Here is a 24,873-nt window from a genome sequence, read left to right on the forward strand (position 1 = left end):
TTTAGGATAGTTTCTCCTTAACGGGAACTGGGAATAAGTTTGACGGGAAGTCTAATTTGTTCGAATTACAGAAAGATTCTAATCATAGAGAACATTTTACGGGGGTTTCCTTTTGAAAGGGACTGAGAATTAGTTAGAGAATAAGATCAGAATGATATTTATTCGAATAAGCGAGAGTGTACTGTATTAGTTGAAGGGAACCATCTTTAATTTTCTTTTAGAAGCAACATGGCATTATCTTTGAACGGAAACGACAGTTACGTCATTTTACCCGACCTCCAACAATTGCAAATCGAATTCAGGTATTGAAAATTCCCTAACATTATTTTGATTGCCATGACAGCCTGTAGTCTCTCATTAAAACGCCTATCAATGCAAAAGTCACTTGAATCATTTGGAAAATTTAGTAAAGAGTGGAAACTCTTAATTAAAACCTTCTTCTTCATTGTTCTGTTCATTGGGATTTTCCAGAAAAAAAATTGAATATATATGGGGGTGGAGGATATAACATTTTTTTGGAAATTAACCCCTCAGACATTGTGACTTTTGATCCCCGGACAGCTGGTCTAACCCCCCCTGGACAAGCATTAGTTGACCCCCTGGACATTCAAGATTACCCTCAAACAGAGCAAAATTACCCCCCGGACAAGGCAAATCTTTGTAGTTTACACTATATCCTCCACCCCCTATGTATGAACATTTTCTGGAAGAGCCCATTGCGTGGTGACAGGGAGAGCAGAGGGGGGGCGATCCCTTGATAAAGGATGTCGAAAGATTAGGGACACAAAGAAGGCCTTTTGAGTTATCCCTATCAAAATACTTTAAACACCAATAAATGGCCGCCTCGCCGATCAAGATTTCGCTTAAAGGTTTTATTTTTACATAAGTGTTCCCGTTTCATATCAGTCACATATCTCATATCAGGACAGTGTCTGCTCATTGTTATATTATGCTGATATAAGCAAAAAAATGTTTTTCTTTTCCTTTTTCTGACCAATTTTGCTCCACATCTGTGTCAATCCAAAGTGAAAAGCTTGTGAATTAAAGGTGACGAGTAAGCAAATATCACTCTTATTTAAAAACAAAACCTTCAAATGTTCTTCTTTTTTAAGAAGTCATACATAGCAAAGAGGGTGTGCCATATATTCTACTTTGTCACCCCTCCCAGAAATCTATTACTATCGCGTCAATGTTTTTCATTTGCATTATTTCAGTTTAATGGTCAAGTTTTGGATCAAGCTACCAGCAAACTACGAAAGAACAAAACAGCCCATCATTTGTACACAAGGCTCTTCGCTTTGTATATATCTTAATGACAGGTAAAATGTGGTGGTGGTAAAATATTACCATGTCAATTTTGATCGAGATTTTCATTGTATCTTCACTTTCGCGCGAAATGGGCGACAGTTTTTTTCTTAACCTTTTTCCCTGAAAAAAAGATTGCGTCATAAAAAAGTTTCGCGCGAACAAAAAATCATTCGTTAAGTCAATTTCGACCAATAAAATTGCTTCATTTTTCAAACGACCAATGACGTTACAAAAACGTCAAAAATTTGAGAAGTCTGGAAGCCATTATACCCCTCCCAAATCGAAATATCCGACTTAATAAAGTAGAAAGCTCGAAAATGTCATTCTCGCCCGAACTTTAGATTCTGTAAATTGCTAAAATACCCTCACGTGCCAACATAATCTGACCACCATCGTAGACTGCTCTCCATACTATTATTTTTCACACCAGTAGCCGCAAGGATCACAAATCACTGACTTCCAATTCATGATATGCACCATTGCAATTTCTTCAACGGATCCAACAGCTGATTGGTTGAAAGTGACGTATTGACTGATTTTATGTCACTTAAGGCCGGTCTCCACTTGCGCCCGCTGCTATTGCACCTTTTGGCTTCAATCCTTTTTGCTTGGAAAAAAGATTACGTCATAAAAATGCGCGCTAGAAAAAAAAAGTTGAACAACTCTTACGTCAGATCGCGTCAATGGAGTTGCTTCATTTTTCTTTTGACCAATAGCGAGGAAGCTTTGCTCAAAAAAGTGCGATCGAAGCGCGCGCAAGTGGAGACCGGCCTTTACAACCAATCAGCTATTGGGTCCATGACGTAATGTCACAAGATATTGCAATGAATTGCATGAATCCTGAAATTTTCAGAAAATGTTTTATTTGTTTTGTCTTCAGGAAGATGAGGGTCGATTTAAGTGGAAAGACTGTGGTCGGTGGAGAAGTTGCTGGTGATTCATGGCAACATTTCACCATCAGATATGATGGTCAAGGAGATTGTAAACTCCCAACGGAATGCAACCCTGGTTCGTTTCTACCTTTTTTATGTCCTTGAAAATATTACTGACTCGTTTGTACACGCTCCTTGGTTCCAATTTAAAACTTGAAATCTATTTTATCAACATGGGTCTCTTCTTATTGGGCTTTTCCGGAAAAAAATTTAACCCCCACTGTTGAGGATATTGATTTTTCGAAGTATCGAACCTACTGGATATCCACTCTTAAAAATATGCTCAACCCCCTGGATATCCGCTCCCTTGTAGATATTTAATCGATTGGATATTCACTTTTGAGCAAAAATCATTGACCGCCTGGTTATCCAAAATCCTTAACAGGGGGCACGGACTATTTCTGGAAAAGCCCTGGAGGCTGCTTTCATTGACCAAGGGGTTCTTTGATAGCCCCTAATAGCTTGATTCGTTGTAAACTCATATAATTTAGTTGGTATTACACCTTTGTTTTATGAGAATCGTTAAGCCCAGTCTCCATATGTGCGCGCTGCGATCGCACTTTTTCGAGCAAAGCTACCGCGCTATGGGTCAAAAGAAAAATGAAGCAACTCCATTGGCGCGATCTGACGTAACGGTTGAAAGAAGTTAAAATGTGTTCAACTTTTTTTTCGAGTGCGCGCTAGATTTTTATGGCATTTTTTTGAAGCAAAAAGGATTGGAGCCATGGCGCTCTAAATCAATGTTCTAAATCTAAATTTAGAACGTCATGATTGAAGTCAAAAGATGCGATCGCAGCGCGTGCAAGTGGAGACCGGCCTTAAAACACAAGCATTACTAGGTCAAAAAAACATTAATTAAGATCAAGTTCAATGTTTTTCATTGACTGTCAGTAAGTTTTATTGACTTTAAACAGTTTTTATTGGCCGTCGATTGCAAATTATTGACAACAAATTGTTTACATTGACCATAGATATTTTTTTTACAGTCAATGTTTTGTATTGACTGTCAATGATTTTGTTGTCAGCTGTCAATGTAAGTAATGAACAGTCAATGCAAAAACTTGACTGTAAATAATGACAGTCAAAATATTCTTTTAGTTTTCAAGGAGATTGATTGACAGTCCGATGTTAAATATTTTTTGTCAATAATTTGTATTTGACAGTCCATAAAACTTGCTGACGACAATCAATGAAAAACATTGAACATGGGCCTAATCAATGTTTTTGACCTAGTAAGCAATCTGAAATCCTTTGTATTTATTTTTAACAGAAAAGCAATTGACCATCTTTCAAAACAATATCAAAACCAAGACGGAGACTATTGGCTCTGTCGCTTACGTGAGTATCACGATTTTGCTTTGGTGTATAACTCTTCTTTCTTACTCGGTGTATCTTTCTAACTGTATCTTCCTCCAATAGCCCTCGGTGACTACAATCAGCGCCGAAATATATTGACAATTTTGGGTATTTTAACGTTTTTTCAGAAAAATCGGGCCAGAATTGCAGTTTCAGTACTTCCACTTTGCTTCATTGGATTTTTCGATTTGGGAGGGGTTAAGTGGGTTCCAGGCTATATTCTCAGCCTTATTGGAACATTTTTGAGCTTTTTAGATCTTGAAGTCCTCTAAGTCTTAAGTCTACTTTATGTTAAAACTCTACTTTTTAACCGTACTTTAAAGCACTTAATAATCACTTGCGGTTTTAAAGTTTTGAAAAAATATTTCGGCGCCGATTGTAGATACCTTATCGGCCTTAATTTTAGTCGGCCTTAATTATTAGTCGGCCCTAATTTTAGTCACCTCGTCAAAATTTAGTCACTAAGGGCCGACTAATAATTAAGACCGACTAAAAATTTTGGCCATTTCTAAATTTACAAGCAGATGGAAAATAAGAGAAAGCTTAAAGTACTGGGAAATAAGGAAAGCTTAATTATAAACTTTTAATTTGGCCCTATTTTTAGTCGACCCTAATGTTAGAGTCACCAAGCCAAAATTTAGTCACTTAGGGCCGACTAATAATTAAGACCGACTAAAAATTTTGGCCATTTCTAAATTTACAAGCAGATGGAAAATAAGAGAAAGCTTAAAGTACTGGGAAATAAGGAAAGCTTAATTATAAACTTTTAATTTGGCCCAAATTTTTAGTCGGCCCTAATGTTAGAGTCACCAAGCCAAAATTTAGTCACTTAGGGCCGACTAAGTTTTAGCCGATAAGGTATCATAGGGTCCAAACTTCCAATCGTTTCATAATGTTTTTTGTTGTTGTTATTTTTGTGTTTTTAGAATTACAAAGAAGAACTTTACATTGGTACAGACAAACAGAATTATATGAAAGGCTTTATTGACGAGGTATTTTTTCTTTCTGACAGATTGAGAGTAAAACTTGATCTTGTTTTCCACTTTGCTATCCTGGCCTGATAAGAAGACTACATTTCGCTCTTTCATTCTTTTCTTCGAAGATTAAAGGCTTTGTTTTTACATAAGTGTTCCCGTTTCATATCAGACACATATTTCATATTGGGACAGTGTCTTGCTATTGTTATATCATGCCGATATAAGCAAAAAAGTGTTTTTCTTTTCCTTTTTCTGACCAATCTTGCTCCACATTCTTGTCAATCCAATGTGAAAAAGCTTGTAAATTAAAATTGATGAGTAAGCAAACGATGTCACTCTTATTTAAAAACAAAACCTTTAATTCGGTCTTGATTCAATACCTATTTACTTGAAGCAACAAAAAACCCTTTAATTGTTACCGGAAGCAGGGCCACCAATTAGTATATGTAATCGTCAGCCGTGCAAAATTACTCGAATCTGATTGGTTTAGAGGAGTGCAATTAATCGTTAATTGCACTATTACCACTTTTTGCACTCTTCGGCGGGGGGACACTTTTGTCCCCTTATTCTTTTCTCTCCCAAGTCCTGTGTCAGAGACTTTTTTTTACTATATAATAAAAAACAAAGAAATTCTACGTTACAATAGCTTCTTTTAATTGAAAACAAAGAAAAACTACACTGCAATGTTTTATTTTTAAACAAAAGAAAAAAAGGAGGTTTTCGAATGTTTACAAAAATATAAAAGTTAGAAAAAGATTCTTTTCAAAACTATTTACTGTCGATTACCTCGGAATCGTATGTTTTGTCGTGCAATTAACGATTAATCACTCGTAACAAAGGAGAAAATACCGTAATTTGCACTCGTCCTTCGGACTCGTGCAAATTACTATTTTCTCCTTTGTTACTCGTGATTAATCGTTAATTGCACTCCAAACCATACGATTACTAGTACTAATCACATGATAACGAGTGCAATTCGAATATAATTGCACGAGTGATTTTTTTTTTATTAATTTTCCGAGTCCGAAAGGACGAGGAAAATTCGAAACAAAAAAATCACGAGTGCAATTGTCGAATTGTACGAGTTATTATGTGATTACGAGCTAATCGCACAATGGCTTTCACTACTTTTTCCCAGTTAGGAAAGTAAATTACAGAAATTATGACTGAGGTTTTTATATTTTCTCTTCTCTATGTGTCTTTCTTTTATTGTTGTTTATTGATTTTCTTTCTCACAAAATAAATTTCGAATGCAATTAAAACGTTCGATGCAAAAAAATGTAAGAAAAAACATTAAAATCAATTTTGTAAACATTGGCGCGGTATTGAAGAGTGTGATTAACGATTAATTTCTCTCTACAGAATGCAATTAACGATTAATTGCTCTCTTTGAGGGCGTGCCAAATAAGAAAAAATACCCCATCGTGCGATTATTGAGTATAGTGTCCAATTTTCCTGCTATTTTAGCAATTCCCAATGAAATTTTCTTCAGATTCGTTGAAATGTAGCTTGTAACAACATTTATCGCATCCTTAGACCACGTTCACACACTACAGTTTCGTTAAGCTCCAAAACGAAATGAAACCATTCTGTTGGTTTAATTTAATTTTTACGTCACTTCTAACCAATAGAATGGCTTCATTTCGTTTCGAAGCGAAACAGAACCGTAACGTGTGAACGTGGTCTTAATATCAAAAACTTTCCCCGTTGTCAAACGATGGTGGACAACGTCAAATTTTTTCAGAAACTTTCCATCATAAAGTATCTATAAGGCTTTCAACGCAATTCTCATCTTAGAAAATGAAACTAGGCGTTTCTTATATTACATGGTGGAATTTACATTTTCTTCGTTTTAGCCAAATTCTGTTTTAAATTGTCCTTTAAGTTGGGTCAAATTTTCCTAATTAATTTGTCAAAATATTGGCTTGGAGGCCTGCCATTTGAAAACTTAAATCCATTCTAAATAGGGGAATATGTTGTTACACAATGAAGAATTTAACAAACCAAATCTTTGTCTTCTTCTTTCAGTTATCGTTTTGGTGGGTGACAGAGGAGGATTCTCGTGTGACGGCTGCAACAAAGATGGCAGCATTGTCATGGCCGCTCCATCAACACCTCGTCACTGCATATTACAATATGAATCAACTCTCAAACGCCAACAACACATTGCAAGATCAAAGTGAATTCAGCAATCATGCTAAATATTTCAAAACAAAATTGGTTGAGGTATAGATCTTTTTTATAGAGTCTATCTTGTCCCATTTCCACATCAAGGCTTTTTGAAATATGTTTTAAGGCAAGGGTACTTATGATCATTGACTTCCAAGCCCGGGAAATGAAGCCACTTATTTCCCATCCAGAACACCCGCGCGTGATTTAACACAAACGCCGGGTTGAAAGTAAAATCTATCGCTAGATTTCAAAAAAGCAGTCCTCAAAAACAAAAGAACCGCTAGATACAACCCGTCGTCATGATTGCGGCGCGTTCTGGATGGGAAATAAGTGGCTTCGTTTTTTCTTGCCTGCGAAACTCAATGCTTGTATGATGCAGCCATCAGACTAATCTCCATGCAGATTCTCATACTCCACGCATTGCGCGTATTCACTCTAAAGGCCATGGCTCTGTAAGCGAATCTGCCCAGGTTGGCGCACCGCTTTGCTTATTTTAATCTAGATTTGAGTTTTTGAACGCGCTGATTGGCTATAAACAAGATAATCACGCAAAAGAAACTTTCGAGGGTGTGGAAAGGGACCCTTATGGCTCGTACATACCCGGCTCCTCTAACCCCCTCCCGGGGGCAATCACTGCATGTTCTTTTGCAATAATTGATGATTTTTATTTGTCTTTCAGAGTACGTCAGACTATGACCGGTTCAGACTGACTTATCCCAGCCGTTGAGAAGCTAGCATTGCTCAGGCTGTTCATGTTTTTATTTTATATTTATCAAAGCTGTATATTTTTAAAAATCTATTCTTTTATCATGTAAAATATATTTAAGTCGAATCCCGAAGCTTGGCAAACTTTCTTTTTTAATTCTTTAAAAATTTATTTTTTAACCTTTCCCAAAGTGTTTGTCTTATGTTTTGAGACAGAATTTGATTTTACAGTATATATCAAATTAATGAGATAAAAGGACCAAGTCACCAGAATGCTTTGTTCGTGCAAAGCTTTGATGCTTATCGACCGCCGGAGGCGGTTTCTTTCATAGTGGTACGCTAATTTGGTTTTGCCTTGGCTCATTACTTTGTCTACCAAAAACTTTCGGTTTTTTTAACTAGATTACCCAGGTGTTTCTCTTTTTTTCCCCTGAATGTCTTTTATTCGGAATTGAATAATTGAGACATGAAAAATGACTATATTGTAATCTGTTTTCAATGAATAATCTAAAATGTACTGGAGATGACATGTAGGCGTTAATAATGTGCGCGCGCTCTTTCGCGAGCGTGATGCGTGATGGAAGGCGGTCGTTTCAGTGTGGTTAGATCCACACTGTGACCTAGTAAATAATCTTACTATACTAAATGAGTTTATGAAAAATGTGTGTAATGCAAGATGATAGCTCAGCTGTTATTCTCAAATTTTGCCAGGGGGTTGATTCGAGGGATTCGAGTATGAAAGTTGGATTTCCTGCAGTTTTGTGACAAAAAATATCTTACTGTCTTTCAAAAAAGCAGTTGATGATACGTCGTGGTTTTAATTTATGTTTAAAATTTTATTTTCATCTATAATTGAGCGCGAAAATTAGCATAGCCTAATCTCTATCCCAACACGCGATTTCTTTATCACTATGTTGGTCTATCACTTGTTACCATATTCGCGTCTACGATGGAGAACTTGACTGAATTTGTCGACGCGGTGTTTTTTTATTGTTTACCCCGATTGTCATGGCGGCACTAGCCTAGTTAACTAAGCCCGTATTCACAAGGCTAGGACACACGGCTTATGGCAATATAACGTTTTTCGGCGCTTTAAAGATTTTTTATATTCATGGATTTTAAGTTTGCCTTGGAATACTGAACTAGTTATTCAGTCACAACTTAACCATCAGATTTATCCAAGTGACTGAATCAAACTAGCTTAGATTTCTAGGCTATGGCGGCACTAGCTTTATAAGGAAACCAAAGCAAATATGGTAGAAAAGCCGTGCGATACATGTAAACAAAACATAAGAGCAAAAAAGTTTTTGTAGTAAAGATGAAAAAACAGAAAACCAAATAAAAATCAACCTATAGTGGTTACATATTGGAATGAAATGAAAGGTAAAAAACTTTGTTGGTAGTATGTAGTTAGGGAGTTTCTAAACATCGACCAGAAATGGCGACCACGACCGACAACCAGATAAATTTGGATTATCGAGTTTATCTGCTCTCTCCACCGTAGAGAATGTTCAAATCAAGTCCTCAGAATACTAAAAAGGGACCTTTGAAGTAACCAGTCATTTTCTTGACAAAGTGACACTATTTGACAAAAATATTGACAGGGTCATTAAGTATGATGTTTGTAAGCTTTGTTATACCGAATATTTTAATTATGCTGAATGAGATGCCTTTAGTATGAATAGGTAGAACTTGTCAGTAGGAAAAAATTGGGAAGGCCAGTTTTAGAGTGAATCTAATCAATTATTCTATTGTCTTATGCTGACAAAATGACTAATTTCGACAGAAATAACAATCTGATGATGAAATACAAAGCTTCTCAAACCATTTTCAAAAAATTTTGTGCCACTAAGTATTTTGATGCCGATAATACAAAAGGATAGAAATTGACACCATAGCATAATCAAGCTCCAAGAGCATCGAAATGGTTGTTTTAAGTATTTGGTATATGCACTCCGAAAACTAATTCAAATCCCCCTTAAAGATAAAGTTAGAGAACATGAACAATATCATCTTTGTCATCCTAAAGGCTTTTGATACGCAAGCTAAACCGGCATTTGCGACGACGGGAACCGTCTATGTAAAACTAAGCCATTAAGGGATTGACAACCTAGCCTAGTTAACTAAGCCCGTATTCACAAGGCTAGGACCAATGAAGTATAAGCCCGAAGGGCTAGAAGTCAATCTCCTTGGTAGGATTTGAAGCCAACAAATCCTACCAAAGTTGCGCGGCCTTGAGCGGCTCGCCTTGTTTTTACACAAATGACAGATTGAAACTAAAATTTACCGCTAAATTTAGAAAAAAATATCAATCGTAAACAAAGGAATTGCTAGATTCAATCTGTCGTCAAAAATGTGGCGCATTTTTTAAGGCTTCACTTTTTCTTGCTGAGAAAGGTTATAGATTGCACTCTAGCCCTTCGGGCTTTAAACTCAATGGCTAGGACACACGGCTATGGCACTACAGCTTTTCGGTGCTTTAAAGATTTTTTATACTTACGGATTTTAAGTTTGCCTTGGAATACTGAACTAGTTATTCAGTCACAACTTACCATATCAGATTTTTTTCTAGTGACTGAATCAAACTAGCTTTAATTTCTAGGCTACGGACAACCATCACAATTAACGTTTCAATTTAATGCATTTTATAATTAAGTTAATGAGTTAATGATAATGTGTGCAATTAAAGCGAACAAACATACATACAGCTTGAGGACGATGGAAAGGTATAAAAATATGCAAGAATAGTTTTATCTGTTTTGCTTGCTAATTGTCATTAGTATTAACATGAACATATAGACGACTGGACGTCTATCTTCTTTTTAGACGATAATGTCTTTGAAGCGAGCTTCGTTGCCACCTGTATGTCACATTTGGAATACAAAATCGGACTTTATTCCGTCATAATTTTATTTCTTTGGATAACTTAGGTAAAAGGATTGATAGAGCTTGAACATTACTCGTAATTCACAAAAAAGTTATTCTCCAATTCTTTTATAAATTTGCAATATAATTTAAAATCATTTTTCAATGCTAAAGTGCAGAATTTCAAATGCGTGTCTATTTTTGAATCTCTTATCGCTGGAATAAATTTTTCTATAGCTTTAAAAAATGGCATGTTAAAGTTCAGAGCCTAAGTTATAAGAATATCCTTATATGAATCCCAATTATTCCATAATTTTGAGTCAAAATTTCAAAATATTAGCCGGAGTTTTAACAAGTTGACGGAGTCTTTTGCCTCTCTTACCTTCCTCATAATGTAAATTAAAGTGGGGGGCGTACGAGATTTCGGTATTGCGGAAATGGGCCTATTTTTGTGCGGAATTTCGGTAATCACATCAAAACACTCCGGTATTTCGGAATCCAAAAAGACTTCGGTTCCGGAAAAATGCCTATTTTTACTGCGGAAATTCGGTTTGAAGAGCTTTAGTTTCGGTTTTTCGGTACCCGATTGTGTGCTTCGGAAATAATTTCTATCCACAAAAGACGTTTTCTGAATCAATGACGTCAAGCACAAGCGCGCTAGAAGCTAGCGGCGTTCGCGCGCACATATGATGGGTATAGGTATGGATTGCTCCACAACACAATCTTATTTCTTGCGCGGACCTTTTGTAAGCAGTGGAAAATTGAAGACTTTTCAAAACTGACCAAATCTCGCACGATGAATGACATGATGCCTTGAAAGCTTTGTAAGAAGGTCATTTGTCTTCTTGTTTTTTTATTTGGTAATATGACCAGTATAATTGAATGCCGTGCTGTCTTTCATAAATTTAGTTGCTCAGGTAAAACATATGTTGAAGTTTTTAACTTTCAACAATTCCTTACTCTCTTCAATATAAGGGTGAATAAGAATAAGAGGGTAGACAAATTATTGAGGCGATCTTTTTACATTACCGATTACAGGTATGAGCTAGATTTTTTCCCTTCTTCACAGAAAATTATGAGCTGAAGTTGCTTCCAGAGGCTAATGGTATCTGAAGCATTGTCCTCTATTTTGTCATTCGAGACAGACCAGAAAGAGCATCGATAAACCCCTGGCTTCTCTAACTGTTGTTCATGGTTTTATTCCGACCAAATCATTTTTCTCACTTCAGCTTCTGAATGGTCTTTTAAAAAACTTAAAGAAAACACCAACATGTTTAATTTTAAAAGCACTACATGTTGAGTATATGATGACCCTTTCGGTAGAACATTTCCACTCAACTAAAAACACACAAAACAAGTGCTTATGAGCCAGCTACAGTACTCGCGTGAATTTATGAGGCCCGTGAAAGAATCTCTTAAACGTTTGTACCCGTGGTTGGCTCACTATTTTACCAGCAGGAAAGGTAGCTGGTATGACCGAAAAGTTCGATAAACTTCAAAGAACTTTCTCGTGTTTTACCACGAAAAAACGATCAAGTTACCCAAATCTCCAAAACCGACGAAAAGAAACTACGAGTCTGGGCAAACAGATATACTCGTGCCGTTCGTCAACGCACAGTCCGCCAAGAGATAGCTATGGATAAGACGGGTACACTTCCCCACTACTCGCGTGAATTTATGATTGGTCGATCATCAAGATGCTCGGAATTTCGGAAATCAGAAACCCCGTACGCCCCCCCCCCCATTAAAGAGTTGTAAAGAGTTGGACCATTGAGATTTTTGTCGAAGTTTTGTCGTCGTGAGCAAAGTATTCCCCTGGGCCCGGTTGTTCAAAAGTCGATTAGATTAAGTCCCGATTACCGCTAATCACGATTAGATTTCGATTAGTTAATCCGGCGATTAACTTCCGTTGTTCGAACGTCAGATTAACTAATCGTGGACTTTTTGCCTGTGTTTTTAAAGATCTTAATCCTGACGTCACATTTCGAACGTTTCCAAAACATTCGAAAAGCTTTTTTCGTTCGAATTTATCACTTCAATGCAGCGACTTCACCTTTTTTGTAGAAAAAAGCTTCTTAATCCTCGTTAATCCTGGGTCCGAGCAGGATTAAAATTTGGCCAATTTAATCGGGATTTAATCCAGATTTAAGCCTAATTTTTTTCGAACAACCGACGGTTCTGCATTAATCGGCGCTAATCGAGATTTAATCGAAAATTAAGCTAATCGGCCGCTAATCTACTTTTGAACAACCGGGCCCTGAGGTATATCATGAAAATCCATTGTTTCGTTTTATGATTTTAACGAGGCGGCAACGAAGCTAGAACTGTTATCTTCAAAAATACAAAGGAGATGGATGTCCAGCCGTTTATATGTTCATGGTATTAAGAACCTGCTGCTTATACAGGGTGTCCCGAAAAGAGTCCTGTGTCAGAGCACGACTAAGTAGAACAATCTTTGGGAAAAATGCTTAAAAACAATAATTTTTGAAATACACACACGAAACTTTTCTATACTTGTATTCGTGTTTTGACAAGGACTTTTTTCCGGGATATCCTGTACGAGATGCTTAAAGCCGTAAAGATTTCAAATAAAATTGATTTTCTTCGATTGTTTTTTTCAGTTTTGGACCTTTTCAAAAGATAATTTCCACTTGACAAACAATGACGACTGAGGAAAAACTTTCATGGTATCAAAAAAGCAACTTCTTTGTTTATAAGAATCTTCTGGTTGTTTCATTGGCTGAATTTTGTAATTTCTTCGCATTTAGTAGTACTCAAAGCTTACAAAGTAGCCTCAATGCTGAAAGAGGCTTCATATCATTATGCGTTTTGTATGTATTTTGTGCAGTATGTTTGTTGTTCTTACCGAAACTTCTGATTGCGTGTATTGGATTCAAATTTTCAATAGCTCTGGCAATTTTTGGATACACAATCTATCAAATGATTCAATTCCACCCAGCGACTGGCATGATGATTTTCGGAGCTATAAGTGTTGGTGAGAATGCTCATTTAGAAGTCTATCTTTTTAAAATTAATTTTAATTTTGTAGAATAGAATATATCAGTGGATACCCCTTAAAACCTACAAAGGTTTTCGGCTCTCTTAGTCACCAACTTATTTTTGACACGTAATTCGAGACCAAAAAGACTTTTTTATAAAAAGTTATTCGAGAGAAACCATTTTATAGGTTTTAAGGGGTAAATAGCTAAAAAGGCATTTTTCACTTCCACGTGAAAAACTGAAAAATGGTTTCTACAAAACATCACTGCTAGGGAAGAAAACCATAGACAGCGTATTTATCACAAAAAATTTGAGCCTCAAATTCCACCCTAAAGTTCTAGATAGAGGATACCTCTATTTCTTGTAGGTTTAAAGGGTCCACTGGTCCCGCCACTGGTAGTTAGTTTTCACATCGACATAGCAGCATTCGTTTTGTTTTTCTTCCAGGTTTTTCAGGGTCAGTCTTTTGGGTTGCTGTACCCTCTCCAATCACCGTTTTGGCTCGTCAACATTCACAACACACTGGAAAAGACTTTGAAATGACCAATCAGAAGTTTTACGCAATGTACTATTTTTTATTTCGATTTTCCCTCGTACCCAGTAACCTGTTACTATCTTCTATCCTTAAGCACAGTGAGTTCAACATTTTTTGCTTGATATATTCACAATGAAACAATCCCTTGTTCTCTCTAAAAAGTTTGGTCTCGAAATATCCAAAAATCTCATGCCTTTTGTAATCAATGAGGCCCTCCCAGTCACCTTTCAAATAACGCAATCACGGAAAAAGATTTCCAAATCACGTTATCAAGATAAATTTTCTTTCTATCACGATCACGTTGGTTTCTCCAATCACGTAATCATGCACTTTTAAATCTTAAATCACAAACTTAAAAAACGCCCAATTACGCCATCACGAAAACCGCTAGGGGCCTCACAAATTCCACCATTGAAAGTAATAAATTCCACCATTGAAAATGAAATAGGGGAAACTGCCTTCCAAAACCATCTCTATTAATTTCTTTAGCCTAAGATAATAAGAAGCTTTATCTGCACTTGGTGAATGGTGTTTTAAGAAACTTAGAGAGAGGTGAACCGGAGAACAGTTTCCTCCACCTACGCTACATACCTAACAAAATCCTTTTTTAAATAAATGAACCATAAAAAGCCAAGATTGGCTGCGTTTAGACCAGCCTGGCATTTGTAATTGCTTGCAGTATTCTTTTGAATTCTATTGTTCCGCGCAATTGTTCGGTTTGTCAAATGCCTAATGATGCCAGCGTGTTGGCATTTCGTTGGCATTTGAAATGCCATTTTGAGCAAAGGAATCCCCCCTTTTCTGGCATTTCAAATCAAACAAAGGAACCAAAACAAAGAGAAAAAATGACATTTTTGATTTTTGAAAGTATTTGCACGTTTTTTATTCAGTTCTTTCTATAGATTGTAAAATTTGCCAGATTTGCCATAGCTGAGCTCTACGGCAAAAAGTTTCAGTTTTAATGACTGCAGTTTTTGAAAAATTCCATGCTTTTCATTGTTTGATCTGTCAAAGTTGAACTTGAGGGAATCACCTTTTCAGTAATGACTCTAAAAAGACGATTCCTTAAATGTCATGATAGAAAATAAAATAGAGAAGCTATTAAAATTGAATCCCTCATGAGCAAATGCCAAATTACAAATGCCAGTTGGTCTAAACGCAGCCATTGCAAGTCAGAATTCTACATTGTAAATTTGTCGTTCTTTAAACCATATGTAATCAATTCCCATGATAATGAAAGTGGATTGAATACGTAGAGGTAGTACAGTCACTTTCGGTCGGGGTTGTGGACGGTGATATTTTTCGTTTTTATGAAATGTGTCATTCTTTTTGTCTAATTTTAGTTAATGCAGGATTCTTTATTAGATAAACCCCCTCTTGTGTGGATCAAAAAAATCAAAAAATCAAAAACATTTTCTTTTTAACGATATTTCGATCTTTACAGATCTTTATCAAGTTTTTAAAAATAATTTTTAGATGACAGGAAGGTTAATTACCATACCAACTCCACATTACAAATGAATTTGCAGTGTGGTATAAAAGCATGCCCAACATTAACCAGCACGCTGTCGCATGTCAACATAAAAGACGCCCACAGGTTATTCTGGATTTACTTGGAAGTTGGTCTTTCAGGAGTACCAATCATTTTGCTCTTCTTTTCAAACATCAAAGAACAAAAAGACAACCAGGAAGAAGATGTTTGGGTCGTAGTAAAAGATAATTTGGTTGCAGTTCTGAAGATCTTCCGAGAGATGTGGATATTGGAGTTATTTATAATATCCATGGCGCAAGGAATGGTTCAAAGTTTTATAATAGGCGACATGACAAAGGTACGGTTGTTTTAGACTGGTGCGCCAGTCGGGCTGGAACTGTATCACGCGGGAAAAGTGAGCGTAGGAGTTAGGTAAGCGTAGGAAAATAAATTTTGTCGGTGGCAAGGGCTGGTAGCTAATCAGCAGCCTCTCACCAACTTTTGCCCGTTCTCCTACGCAGCTCATATTCTAGCAAACGCCCGCTGCCTTTTTGTTCCCGTCCTCTGACGTGATTAATTAACAGACTAGTTTGCTAGTCTACGGTTGTTTTCATTTCGTTTTAACTCTAATATCAGAGCGATTGCCTTTCTCCTTTGTTGAAATTTCAAATTCCAAAGCAAAATGTACCGCTATCTTGTTCATTAGGGCTTTTGTATATAGTAAACCAGTATTTAGACCATGTTCGCGCGTAACGGAATGCAGCCATTCTATTGGTTAGAAGTGACGTAACACTTGAATGTAACCAATAGAATGGCTTCATTTCGTCTCGGAGCGAAACGGAACCATCACGTGCGAACATGATCTTAAACCATCTTTATTACCCCTTCAGAATTTCGCAACATGTGCTTTTGGAATTCAATACATTGGTTATGTCATTATGTGCAGTGGGCTGGGAAACTGTCTGGCTGCTTTGACGGTTCATACACTCATTGAAAAGGTTGGTTCGAAATGCTTGCAATACACCTTTTCGACCGTAGTCGCGCGGGCATTTTTTGTCCGCTTTATCCCACTAAAACCGTCCCAATCCTTTTTTGACGCATTTTTCTATTGTCTATAGGTGTGAGAAAAGGACTGGTACGATTTTAGTGGGATACAGCAGACTACGGTCGAAAAGTTGTATTATTCCAAACATGAACTGTTTGTGAAATACTTTTAGAGAGTGACTATTTTAACTTTAATGTTTAGAATTAAAAAGCATACGACACCCCTTTTCTCACACTCCCACTGGATAATATCGTCCCCAGTGAATGTTATCCGCCAATCTTTGTCCTCACTGAAAATGAACCAATTCTCACTGAAAAATGCTAGATGCTCTTTTCAGCCCCATCCCCACTGAATTTTCGGACTTGAAAACAAAAGAATTGAAATCTAAAGTCATGAAAATACTAGAATATCAATTCCCATCGAGTTTCAGTTCGTTATTTTTATCCCCACTGGCTGACAAAATCCCACCGGAATTGTGAGAAGGGGGCGTCATATGGCGAGTATTTCGAGGGCGGATAGCATCAATCGTATCGGATGATGTTGGGAAGCGGAAGATGAACTATAATTAGGTATTGCCGGGTATGTGCAGAGCATCCCCCCCTGAACCCTGAATAACAAACCCGATCCTTAAGCCATACCCATACCTAGCCTGAGCCCCCTCTCTACTCTGTACCAGAGTGTAACTCATGTTTATCGGTTTGTTACACTCTTTGCGCATTGTCTGTTTTGTAAAAAAATTCCCGTACGGAGACCTCTGCGATGAAGAATAATTTATAAATAGAAACACTTCTTTCGTCGTCTCCCCTCTCTCACTCGCACTCCATCGCAGCGTTCCGTTTGAAAAATCTCAAATCAGAAAAAAACAATGACAACAGATCCTCTACGGCTATGAATTTTGAAATAAGCCGTATATATCAGGTCTGTGTACAGACTACCCCCTCGGATTTTGTTTGATGATTGTTTTTTCTTAAACCCAGATCGGTATCTTCATCATCATTATGACGTCATGGGCATGCGCGACTACCATCATGATCAGTTTTTTTTTCTGGAATGTCGCATCATCTCCTCCTGATGTTCTCCTCGTTATCAACATTCTGTTCGCGATGGCTGAAGGTGCTCTCGCTTCACAAGTTCATGTTAAGATTGCTGTATACACGTTTTTTTATAAGACAACCCATATAAGAACAGATAGGCTTTGATGGCCAAAATGTTAAGAACATTTTAAGGCTTCGCGGACTCTAAAACAGCCAATTTCTTAGGAAAATAGGTAAAAATGGTCACAAAATGATGAAATTAAGAACATTTTTAAGAACATTTTTAGGCTTAACGAAGCCCAAAAAGTTAAGAACATCCGTAGGCTTCAAAAATTTTGGATGTTCTTGTAAAAAAATTAAAAAAAAAACAAAAAAAAACTTTATTATATATAGACTATCAGAAAGCCTGCAAAACTCACCATAAAGTGCCTCACCTGGGAAGGTGACTTACCTTAATTTTACTTATGTGACGTCACCAAGTGATTGATGACTAAGTAATGTTGCAAAAAGAAACCTGAAACTTAACAGTTGAGTTTTGGACCTTGTTGCGATCTTGATCATTCATAATTTTGCCGGAGAAGCTGGGTTTTATGTCGATTGTCATTGCTCTGTCTTGCGGATTGATAAAAGGGACCACGTGAGAAAACTGTGATACATGGAACTCTCTCTAATTCGAACTTCCATTCTTCGAATCTTTCTGTAATTCGAACTCAAGTATTAGACCCTCGGCTTGGAAATCGTATGAATTGCTCTCTGTAATTAAAATTTTTCCATAATTCGAAGAAAATTCCTTGTCCCTTGAAGATCGGATTAGAGAGAATAAATTGTATTTTAAATAGAATGGATGCTCAAACGTTGCGAAATTTAGATTATAATTACAAGTTCAAGGATTGTCTTCGTTGTCTTCCTTACAGATTCATTCTACTAAGCCTAAACATCTATCACTAAACCAAACCAAAATTCTTTCCATAATTTGATCGATTATAAAAAGCCAACTGTATTTATTTTCTTACCAGGTTACTATGGTGTGATTTTTTTCGAGCGGAAAGCAGCAGCCTTCGCCACTTACTCTATATCAAGATACATCGGTAACACCATCAGTTTCGCTTATGGAAACAGTGTTTGTATGGTGACAAAAGTTGTGATTCTTTTACTGGTGAACTTCATTGGAATCTGTTTGTTTTGTCATGTTTATTATGACAATCAACGATTGAAGAAGAAGAAAATGATTCAGAGCCTTCGTAAAACAACTACAATCATATCAAACGTCGTATCTCAGTATTCTGATACCGAACGTTATATTTATTATTCCTCATTCCTTCCGGTGAGTCTTTCTTCCCGTAGCTGTTCGAATTCTATACACACAGCATATACATAATATGACACTTTTCTTGTAAGAAGAACCAATATTTTTGAAGATCAAGGAAATAATGTTTAAAAGAAAATCATGTATATAATCAGACAAATCAGAATCTTTTTTGCTTGTGGTTTGCGTTTATTGATTGGCGAATGGCGAACATTCTAACATTGGTTCATATCAGGGATATCAGAAAGTAGGAACGAATAAGCCGAGAAACAACAAAGTTTTATTTTACTCCAGTAAAAAGCCTTTCGGTTAAAACAATCTTCAGTTCTAGAGATGTTAAGAATTACATGAAATTCAAAAAGATACACCATGTGCATATTTGTTACTAAGCTACATGTGCTTAATCATTCCAGGTTTTAGTATTGTTGAAAGAGAGGAATGGGTAATGAATTATTCCGTCTGGTGATTTTAAATTTGTTGTCTTCTTTTTGGAAATTCTTTCTGGGAATAAGAAAACATCGAAAGTTAACAAGCCAGGCAAGCAGTAGGGAAAGTACTTTTAAAAGAATAATTTCTTTTGCAGAATATAATGAAAAATGAAATTATTTATTATATCTATCTACAACATTATGAACAGATAAATTATTATCAACTTTCATATTCACAATACATATTTCAAGATTCAATGTTGATTGATGTCAACTTTGGTTAATGTACACACCAGTCTGAGTACAACCCCTGTCTCACTGACGGAAAAAGTTTTTAACTTTTTCATTGACAAATTCAAACATGTTCAATTTTTGAAGAAAAAAAAAGTTGAATTTTTAATTACAAAGGTGTCGATGGTGCATGACACTATCCCTCCTTTTACTATTTCGTTGTACTTTGCGATTGGACACCCCCTTCTCGCAGACCTGATAGGATCTTTTCAGCCAGTGGGGATAAAAATAACGGACTGAAACTCGATGGGAATTGATATTCCCATATTCTTTATCGCTGGGGATTTCAATTCTTTTGTTTTCAAGTCAGAAAATTAAGTAAGGATTGGAAGAATAAAATAATATTTTGCAGTGAGGGTTGGTTTTTTTATTATTTTCAGTAGGGACAAAAATTGGAGGATAATTTTCCACCGGGGACGATATTTTAGACAATTTTTCCAATGAGAAGGGGTCCCAGTGAGTCTGTGAGAAGGGGTTGTGATCGGGGTCGAATATGTCTAATCCTTAAAGTTGACAGGATTGCTCCTAGGTCTGTGAGACAGGGGTGTGTGTACAAAACCTCGACAATCAGTGGTGATCAAATATAAACCAAACATTTCTTTATTATTTCGAGTTCATCATTTGACAAAATTCTGCAAAAAAATAAAAAGGAGAACGTTTATGATTGGTTTAGAAGCAAAAATAAAGAGGAGAACGTTTATGATTGGTTTAGAAGCAAAAAATAAAAAGGAGAACGTTTATGATTGGTTTAGAAGCAAAAAATAAAAAGGAGAACGTTTATGATTGGGTTAGAAGCAAAAGATCGGGAAAGACACTCAATCAAAGTACGTACATGATTTTAAGAGGCCCCATCCCGGTAACTATGATCACGATATCACACAGTTTTTTGTCTTCAATCACGATCACGAAAATCAGCAAAATAATGGCTAATCACGCATCCCTTTGAAAAAATCCAAATCACGTTTCACGGCTCAGAAAATTTTCAAATCACGATCACGTTTTGACCTCTCATCACGGAATCACAAAAAAAATCTAAATCACGTAATCACGCTATAAAAAGTCCCTATCACGCAAACCGCTTAAGGGGGGGGGGGGCTTTTAAAACGTCGAAGCTTTAACTGAATTTATAACATGCAAAGGTGAAAATTTGAGAACTTTTTGCAAAACTAAGTACGACGAATACATTGTAAGGGTCAATGCAGAAATCCAGGGAAAAGAGTGGCGCCCTCCCCCTACCTTTGAGTAGAGTCGCCCTCGACTGCGTTGGAGACTTACTTCCTTAAGGGCCAATAAAGTAAAAGGTAAAATTGACATTTCGATAGAGAAACTTTAAACATTACAACAACAAAAATTCACCGTTTCTTAAGGTGAACTCAAGATCAGGGTCCTATACCTTGTATTGAGAACGATCAGAAGCGACCTGGCTTAATTTTCCTGGTGGTGCAATAAACTATGAAATTGGCGCCCCTGGTACTTTTGTCCTTATTTGCACCCTCCATTATCAAGTGAAAAAACTGTAGAGTTTTCAACCAGTGACTGGTTGAAAGTAACGCCCGAGCTAAAAAGACTTTTATTTATACGAAGGTGGAGGTAATGATAACTTGATATCTACTTCCTTGTTATAGTTTGAAATATCATATTTTCTAAAAAAGGGAAATTTTTCAATTTTCAACTTTTAAAATGCCTAAAAATGCCCTGATTTATACCGGTTTAGCACCAAAAATAAAGCTCCTCAAATAAAAAACATGAGCTGTTGATACTTGAAATGAAAATTTTATACCTAGTAAGTCGATTTGGTCAATATTTTTGTTTTCTAAAATTGTATCAGAAAAATTACCTGATAATCTTTAATCTTTTGCGCCGCTGGTCTTACTTTACTCTCCATTAAAGATCAATGGCTGAATAAGGCCCCAAAAATTTGATTCGTTGTTGATAGTAGATTTTAAAAAATTCAAAATTAACTAAGGGAGCGGTCATAAAGTATCTACTAGAGGGGGGTGGAGGATATTTTGAAAAATCCAAAAAAAATTTCGCCCCCCCCCTAAACCCTCGAAAAAACTTTTCGAACCCCCCCTCATAAGGCCCAATATTTTTTCGCACCCCCCCCCCCCTACTAAGAAAATTTTTATGCGAAAAAGAATTCATCCAGATGCGGTACAAAGAGTATTATTTGTTTGTATGACAGTTTTTTATGTCAAAATAAGGTAAGGGAGATTTTAGCCCTGTTAAATTAAAGTATAACAGGGTTAAGATAAGAATCATCAAGTGGTTTTCTCTGAGCTTCTGTAAAATTTGGAAAAAATACGGCTTATTTTCCCCAGTAGCGACCTGGCTTAATTTTCGGGGGTGCAAACTTTGAAATTGGCGCCCCTGGTATTTTTTGTCCTTACTTGCGCCCTCCATTATTAAGTGAAAATATTAAACTGTAAGAGCAGTATGGTTGAAAGTAACGCCCGGAATCTTTGAGTCAAGAAACTTGGAATTTGCTTTTTGTAATTTGAATATAAGGTGTTTTGACATTAGCAGATGCTAAGGAGGCGCAACCATGGTTTGCGCCGACGGGCGAAAATTTCAATATTTTTCACCACCATTTTAGCTAAAAAGACACTTTGTTTTGACAAATTTCTTTTAAGAAGTACTTTTTCAAACCACTCTGATGAGCTGTGAGAGCCACTAATCTACTTCCCTCACCTAGCTCAATGTTACAAACCAAAAGGGCAAGGCGATGATGCCCAAATAATGCCAATATGAAATGTACATATATCCAATAAGATAAATTATTAGATGTCGGCCGTAAGGCCGAAAAATTTTTGAAATCTTCAAACGTAAAACTATGAAATTAGGCTTCCTACATTTTCTCTTGAGTTTCCCAAAAAAAATTGGACCCCCCCCCCCTAAACCCTCAAAAATAATTTGGAACCCCCCTAAACTTTCGAAAAAAATTTCGTACCCCCCCCCCCTAGAATCCTCCACCCCCCCTAGTAGATACTTTATGACCGCTCCCTAACAAACAAACAAACAATAACTAACGACAACGAAGAAGCACCACGAAGGAAGACCTCAGCAACATGACAACAGATGAAAAAATAGACATGATAATTGGCAAGCTGAATAGATTTGAAAGCTTGGTGGAAAAAGTGAATGAAATAAGCAATCAATTCGAGGTTATAAATGGCAACATCTCTGGACTTGCTGATGAAATTAAATCCATAGAAGACAGCGTGAAGAATACACCCCCGTGTCACAGACCCGCTGGGCACCCCCACCCGCTGAAAAAAAAGTCCAAAATTTTGTACCCGGGGAAAAAAACGGGCTAAATTTGCCTCCGGGGAATCCCCACTGAAAACTTTTAATTTTTCTAGATCCCCACTAAGTAGCTCTTCAAAATTTTTATTTTCCTGCCGGTCCCCACTGAAACTTGAAGATTTTGAGAAAACCCCGCTACCCGCCTATGCTCAAAAACATCAACAGAATTTATACAAAACTTTAGTTTGAAAACTTATGTTAAAAAACTGCTAACTGCTATTCTATCTTTGATTAACTCTTAACTGATAATCTTTATCTTTAAGACTGACTGTTCATTGTCAAGCAACTTCATACAGCCAGCCAATTTTTTTCAACATCCAATTTAGATTGTCTACCATATTTGTTTTGATTTTGAAATACCTTTAAATATATATTTTGCACGCTCGCAAGCTAAGCGAAACAAACTGACAGATTTATTTACCTAAGTAGTACGCGCTCAGCTAGGCTAGAAAATCCCGACTTTTTGTTATGAACAGGCCTGTCTAGAATGTGAGACACGGGAAAAACTGTTTACAGTGGTTTTAAACCTTTGTGCTCTTCATGCAGTTTTGATGATTAAAATGGGTTGAAAATAGACTTCTGTTGACCCTGAGAATACTTAAATGGATTTTTATCAGTGTCAGTTTGATGTTTTGTAAACTGTTGTGATTATGATGAAAAGGAAGACAGAGATAAAATAAACTTGGAAAACTTTGGAAGAAGCTGAGTCCTGAGAGGGACATGTTTGTCTGGATTTATTTCTACCTCAAGAAAAAAGAACAGTCATAAGACGAAATTTATACAAGGGAGAGAATGGATATTGTCATTGTAGAAACTCAAAAATTATGGGAATGATTTGCTTTGAATCTTGTTGTGAGGAATTCTTGGAGGATTTTATTTTGTCCATCATGATACTTCATGAACCATGGCATGGCCTGCAAAATACAACAGCAGCAGAAGCATATGATACTGAACCTGTCAAATAGTTCCGATATCAAAGAGATTGTATAAACAGACTTCTCAAGACCATGAATGTGATTTTTGTTATCAAAATTATGAATCGGACAATGATATTGATAATTTGACGTGCTTCTTCCAAAACTCAGAGCTCAAACATCAAACGACATTTCTTGAACTAACTTGGGAATATGTTTTAAATTCATTTTTGATGGATTATATTCCTGTTCCGCTATCATCCCGGCATGCATATACACAAAGTAAAGAAACCCAAGCTATGATAAAATAAGTACCAAGAATTCATTTGCTTGACTGAGAAACGTTTTTCATTTTTTTTGGAATTATTGTGAATTATTTTATGTTTTGGCTGGTGTCTCTGACATAAGGAGAAATGAATGTAGAGGCATTATATTACTGTTTTTCTAGTTTTTACATTTTATTTCATATTTAATTTTGTTGAAAAATGTCCATAAGCTTCATTAAAGCTTGATACTAGATTTTTTCAAAACAAATGAACGACTTTGACTCAAAAAAGCTTCAACATTTTTCTCTCACAGAGGTTTGGATATAATAGATTATACACAAAATTTCTAACAATTTTCTTGTTCATCTCTTTTGTATATTTTTATGGCTCTCTCCCTTTGTGAGGCTTGTGATATTTTCATGTTGATTAATAGAAAATGTGTACATTATTATTGTGAGATACCTATTTATTCAAAAAGTGAATGGATTTTAAAAGAAATTGTTAGATCTTTTCATTTTCTATCACAACATTTTTAGCTATACGGTTTTTAATTTTATACACGTTTTTTTTTTATAAGAACGTCAAAAATTTTCGAAGCCTTCGGATGTTCTTAGTTTTTTGGATTTGAAGCCTAAAAATGTTCTTAAAATGTTCTTATTTTCAGCATTTTTTGAGCATTTTGATGTAATTTCTTCATAAAATGCATGTTTTTAAGTCTCCAAAGCCTTAGAATGTTCTTAGAATGTTCTTAAATTTTTGGGCCTCGAAGCCTTGTGTTCTTATATAGTTTGTTCTTATAAAAAAAACGTGTAAGCAACGCAGTGGTAAAGGGCTCAGGCCTCAAAATGGCCTATTGGCAAATATATGGCAAATTAGCCTATCATAGGCTACTTAGACTATTTTATATAGGCTATTTAGCCGAAAATCGATAAAAACCTCGATTTCTGACGAAATGTAAATAG

The 24,873-nt window shown here is 36.3% G+C and overlaps 1 protein-coding gene and 1 long non-coding RNA gene across 3 annotated transcripts in view; both read left to right on the forward strand.

Moving 5' to 3' along the window:
* LOC136805634 (uncharacterized) overlaps positions 1 to 7,584 on the forward strand; it is a 65,222-nt gene extending 57,638 nt beyond the window's left edge. For both annotated transcript variants that reach the window (XM_067062210.1, XM_067062211.1), the window contains exons 73-79: positions 222 to 302; positions 1,215 to 1,319; positions 2,189 to 2,316; positions 3,511 to 3,578; positions 4,523 to 4,588; positions 6,602 to 6,799; positions 7,425 to 7,584. In XM_067062210.1, the coding sequence (XP_066918311.1) occupies positions 222 to 302; positions 1,215 to 1,319; positions 2,189 to 2,316; positions 3,511 to 3,578; positions 4,523 to 4,588; positions 6,602 to 6,799; positions 7,425 to 7,472 (694 nt within the window). In that variant the 3' untranslated portion in view covers positions 7,473 to 7,584. The remainder of the gene's footprint in view (positions 1 to 221; positions 303 to 1,214; positions 1,320 to 2,188; positions 2,317 to 3,510; positions 3,579 to 4,522; positions 4,589 to 6,601; positions 6,800 to 7,424) is intronic.
* A 5,363-nt stretch (positions 7,585 to 12,947) lies between these two features.
* On the forward strand, positions 12,948 to 15,679 carry LOC136805652 (uncharacterized). The gene is made up of 3 exons (XR_010846431.1): positions 12,948 to 13,310; positions 13,763 to 13,948; positions 15,327 to 15,679. It is a non-coding gene; the product is annotated as an uncharacterized lncRNA (long non-coding RNA).
* The last annotated feature ends 9,194 nt before the right edge of the window (positions 15,680 to 24,873 follow it).

Source organism: Clytia hemisphaerica, unplaced genomic scaffold (genome assembly GCF_902728285.1).
Source record: "Clytia hemisphaerica strain Z4C2 unplaced genomic scaffold, Clytia hemisphaerica genome assembly, whole genome shotgun sequence".
NCBI lineage: Eukaryota > Metazoa > Cnidaria > Hydrozoa > Leptothecata > Clytiidae > Clytia > Clytia hemisphaerica.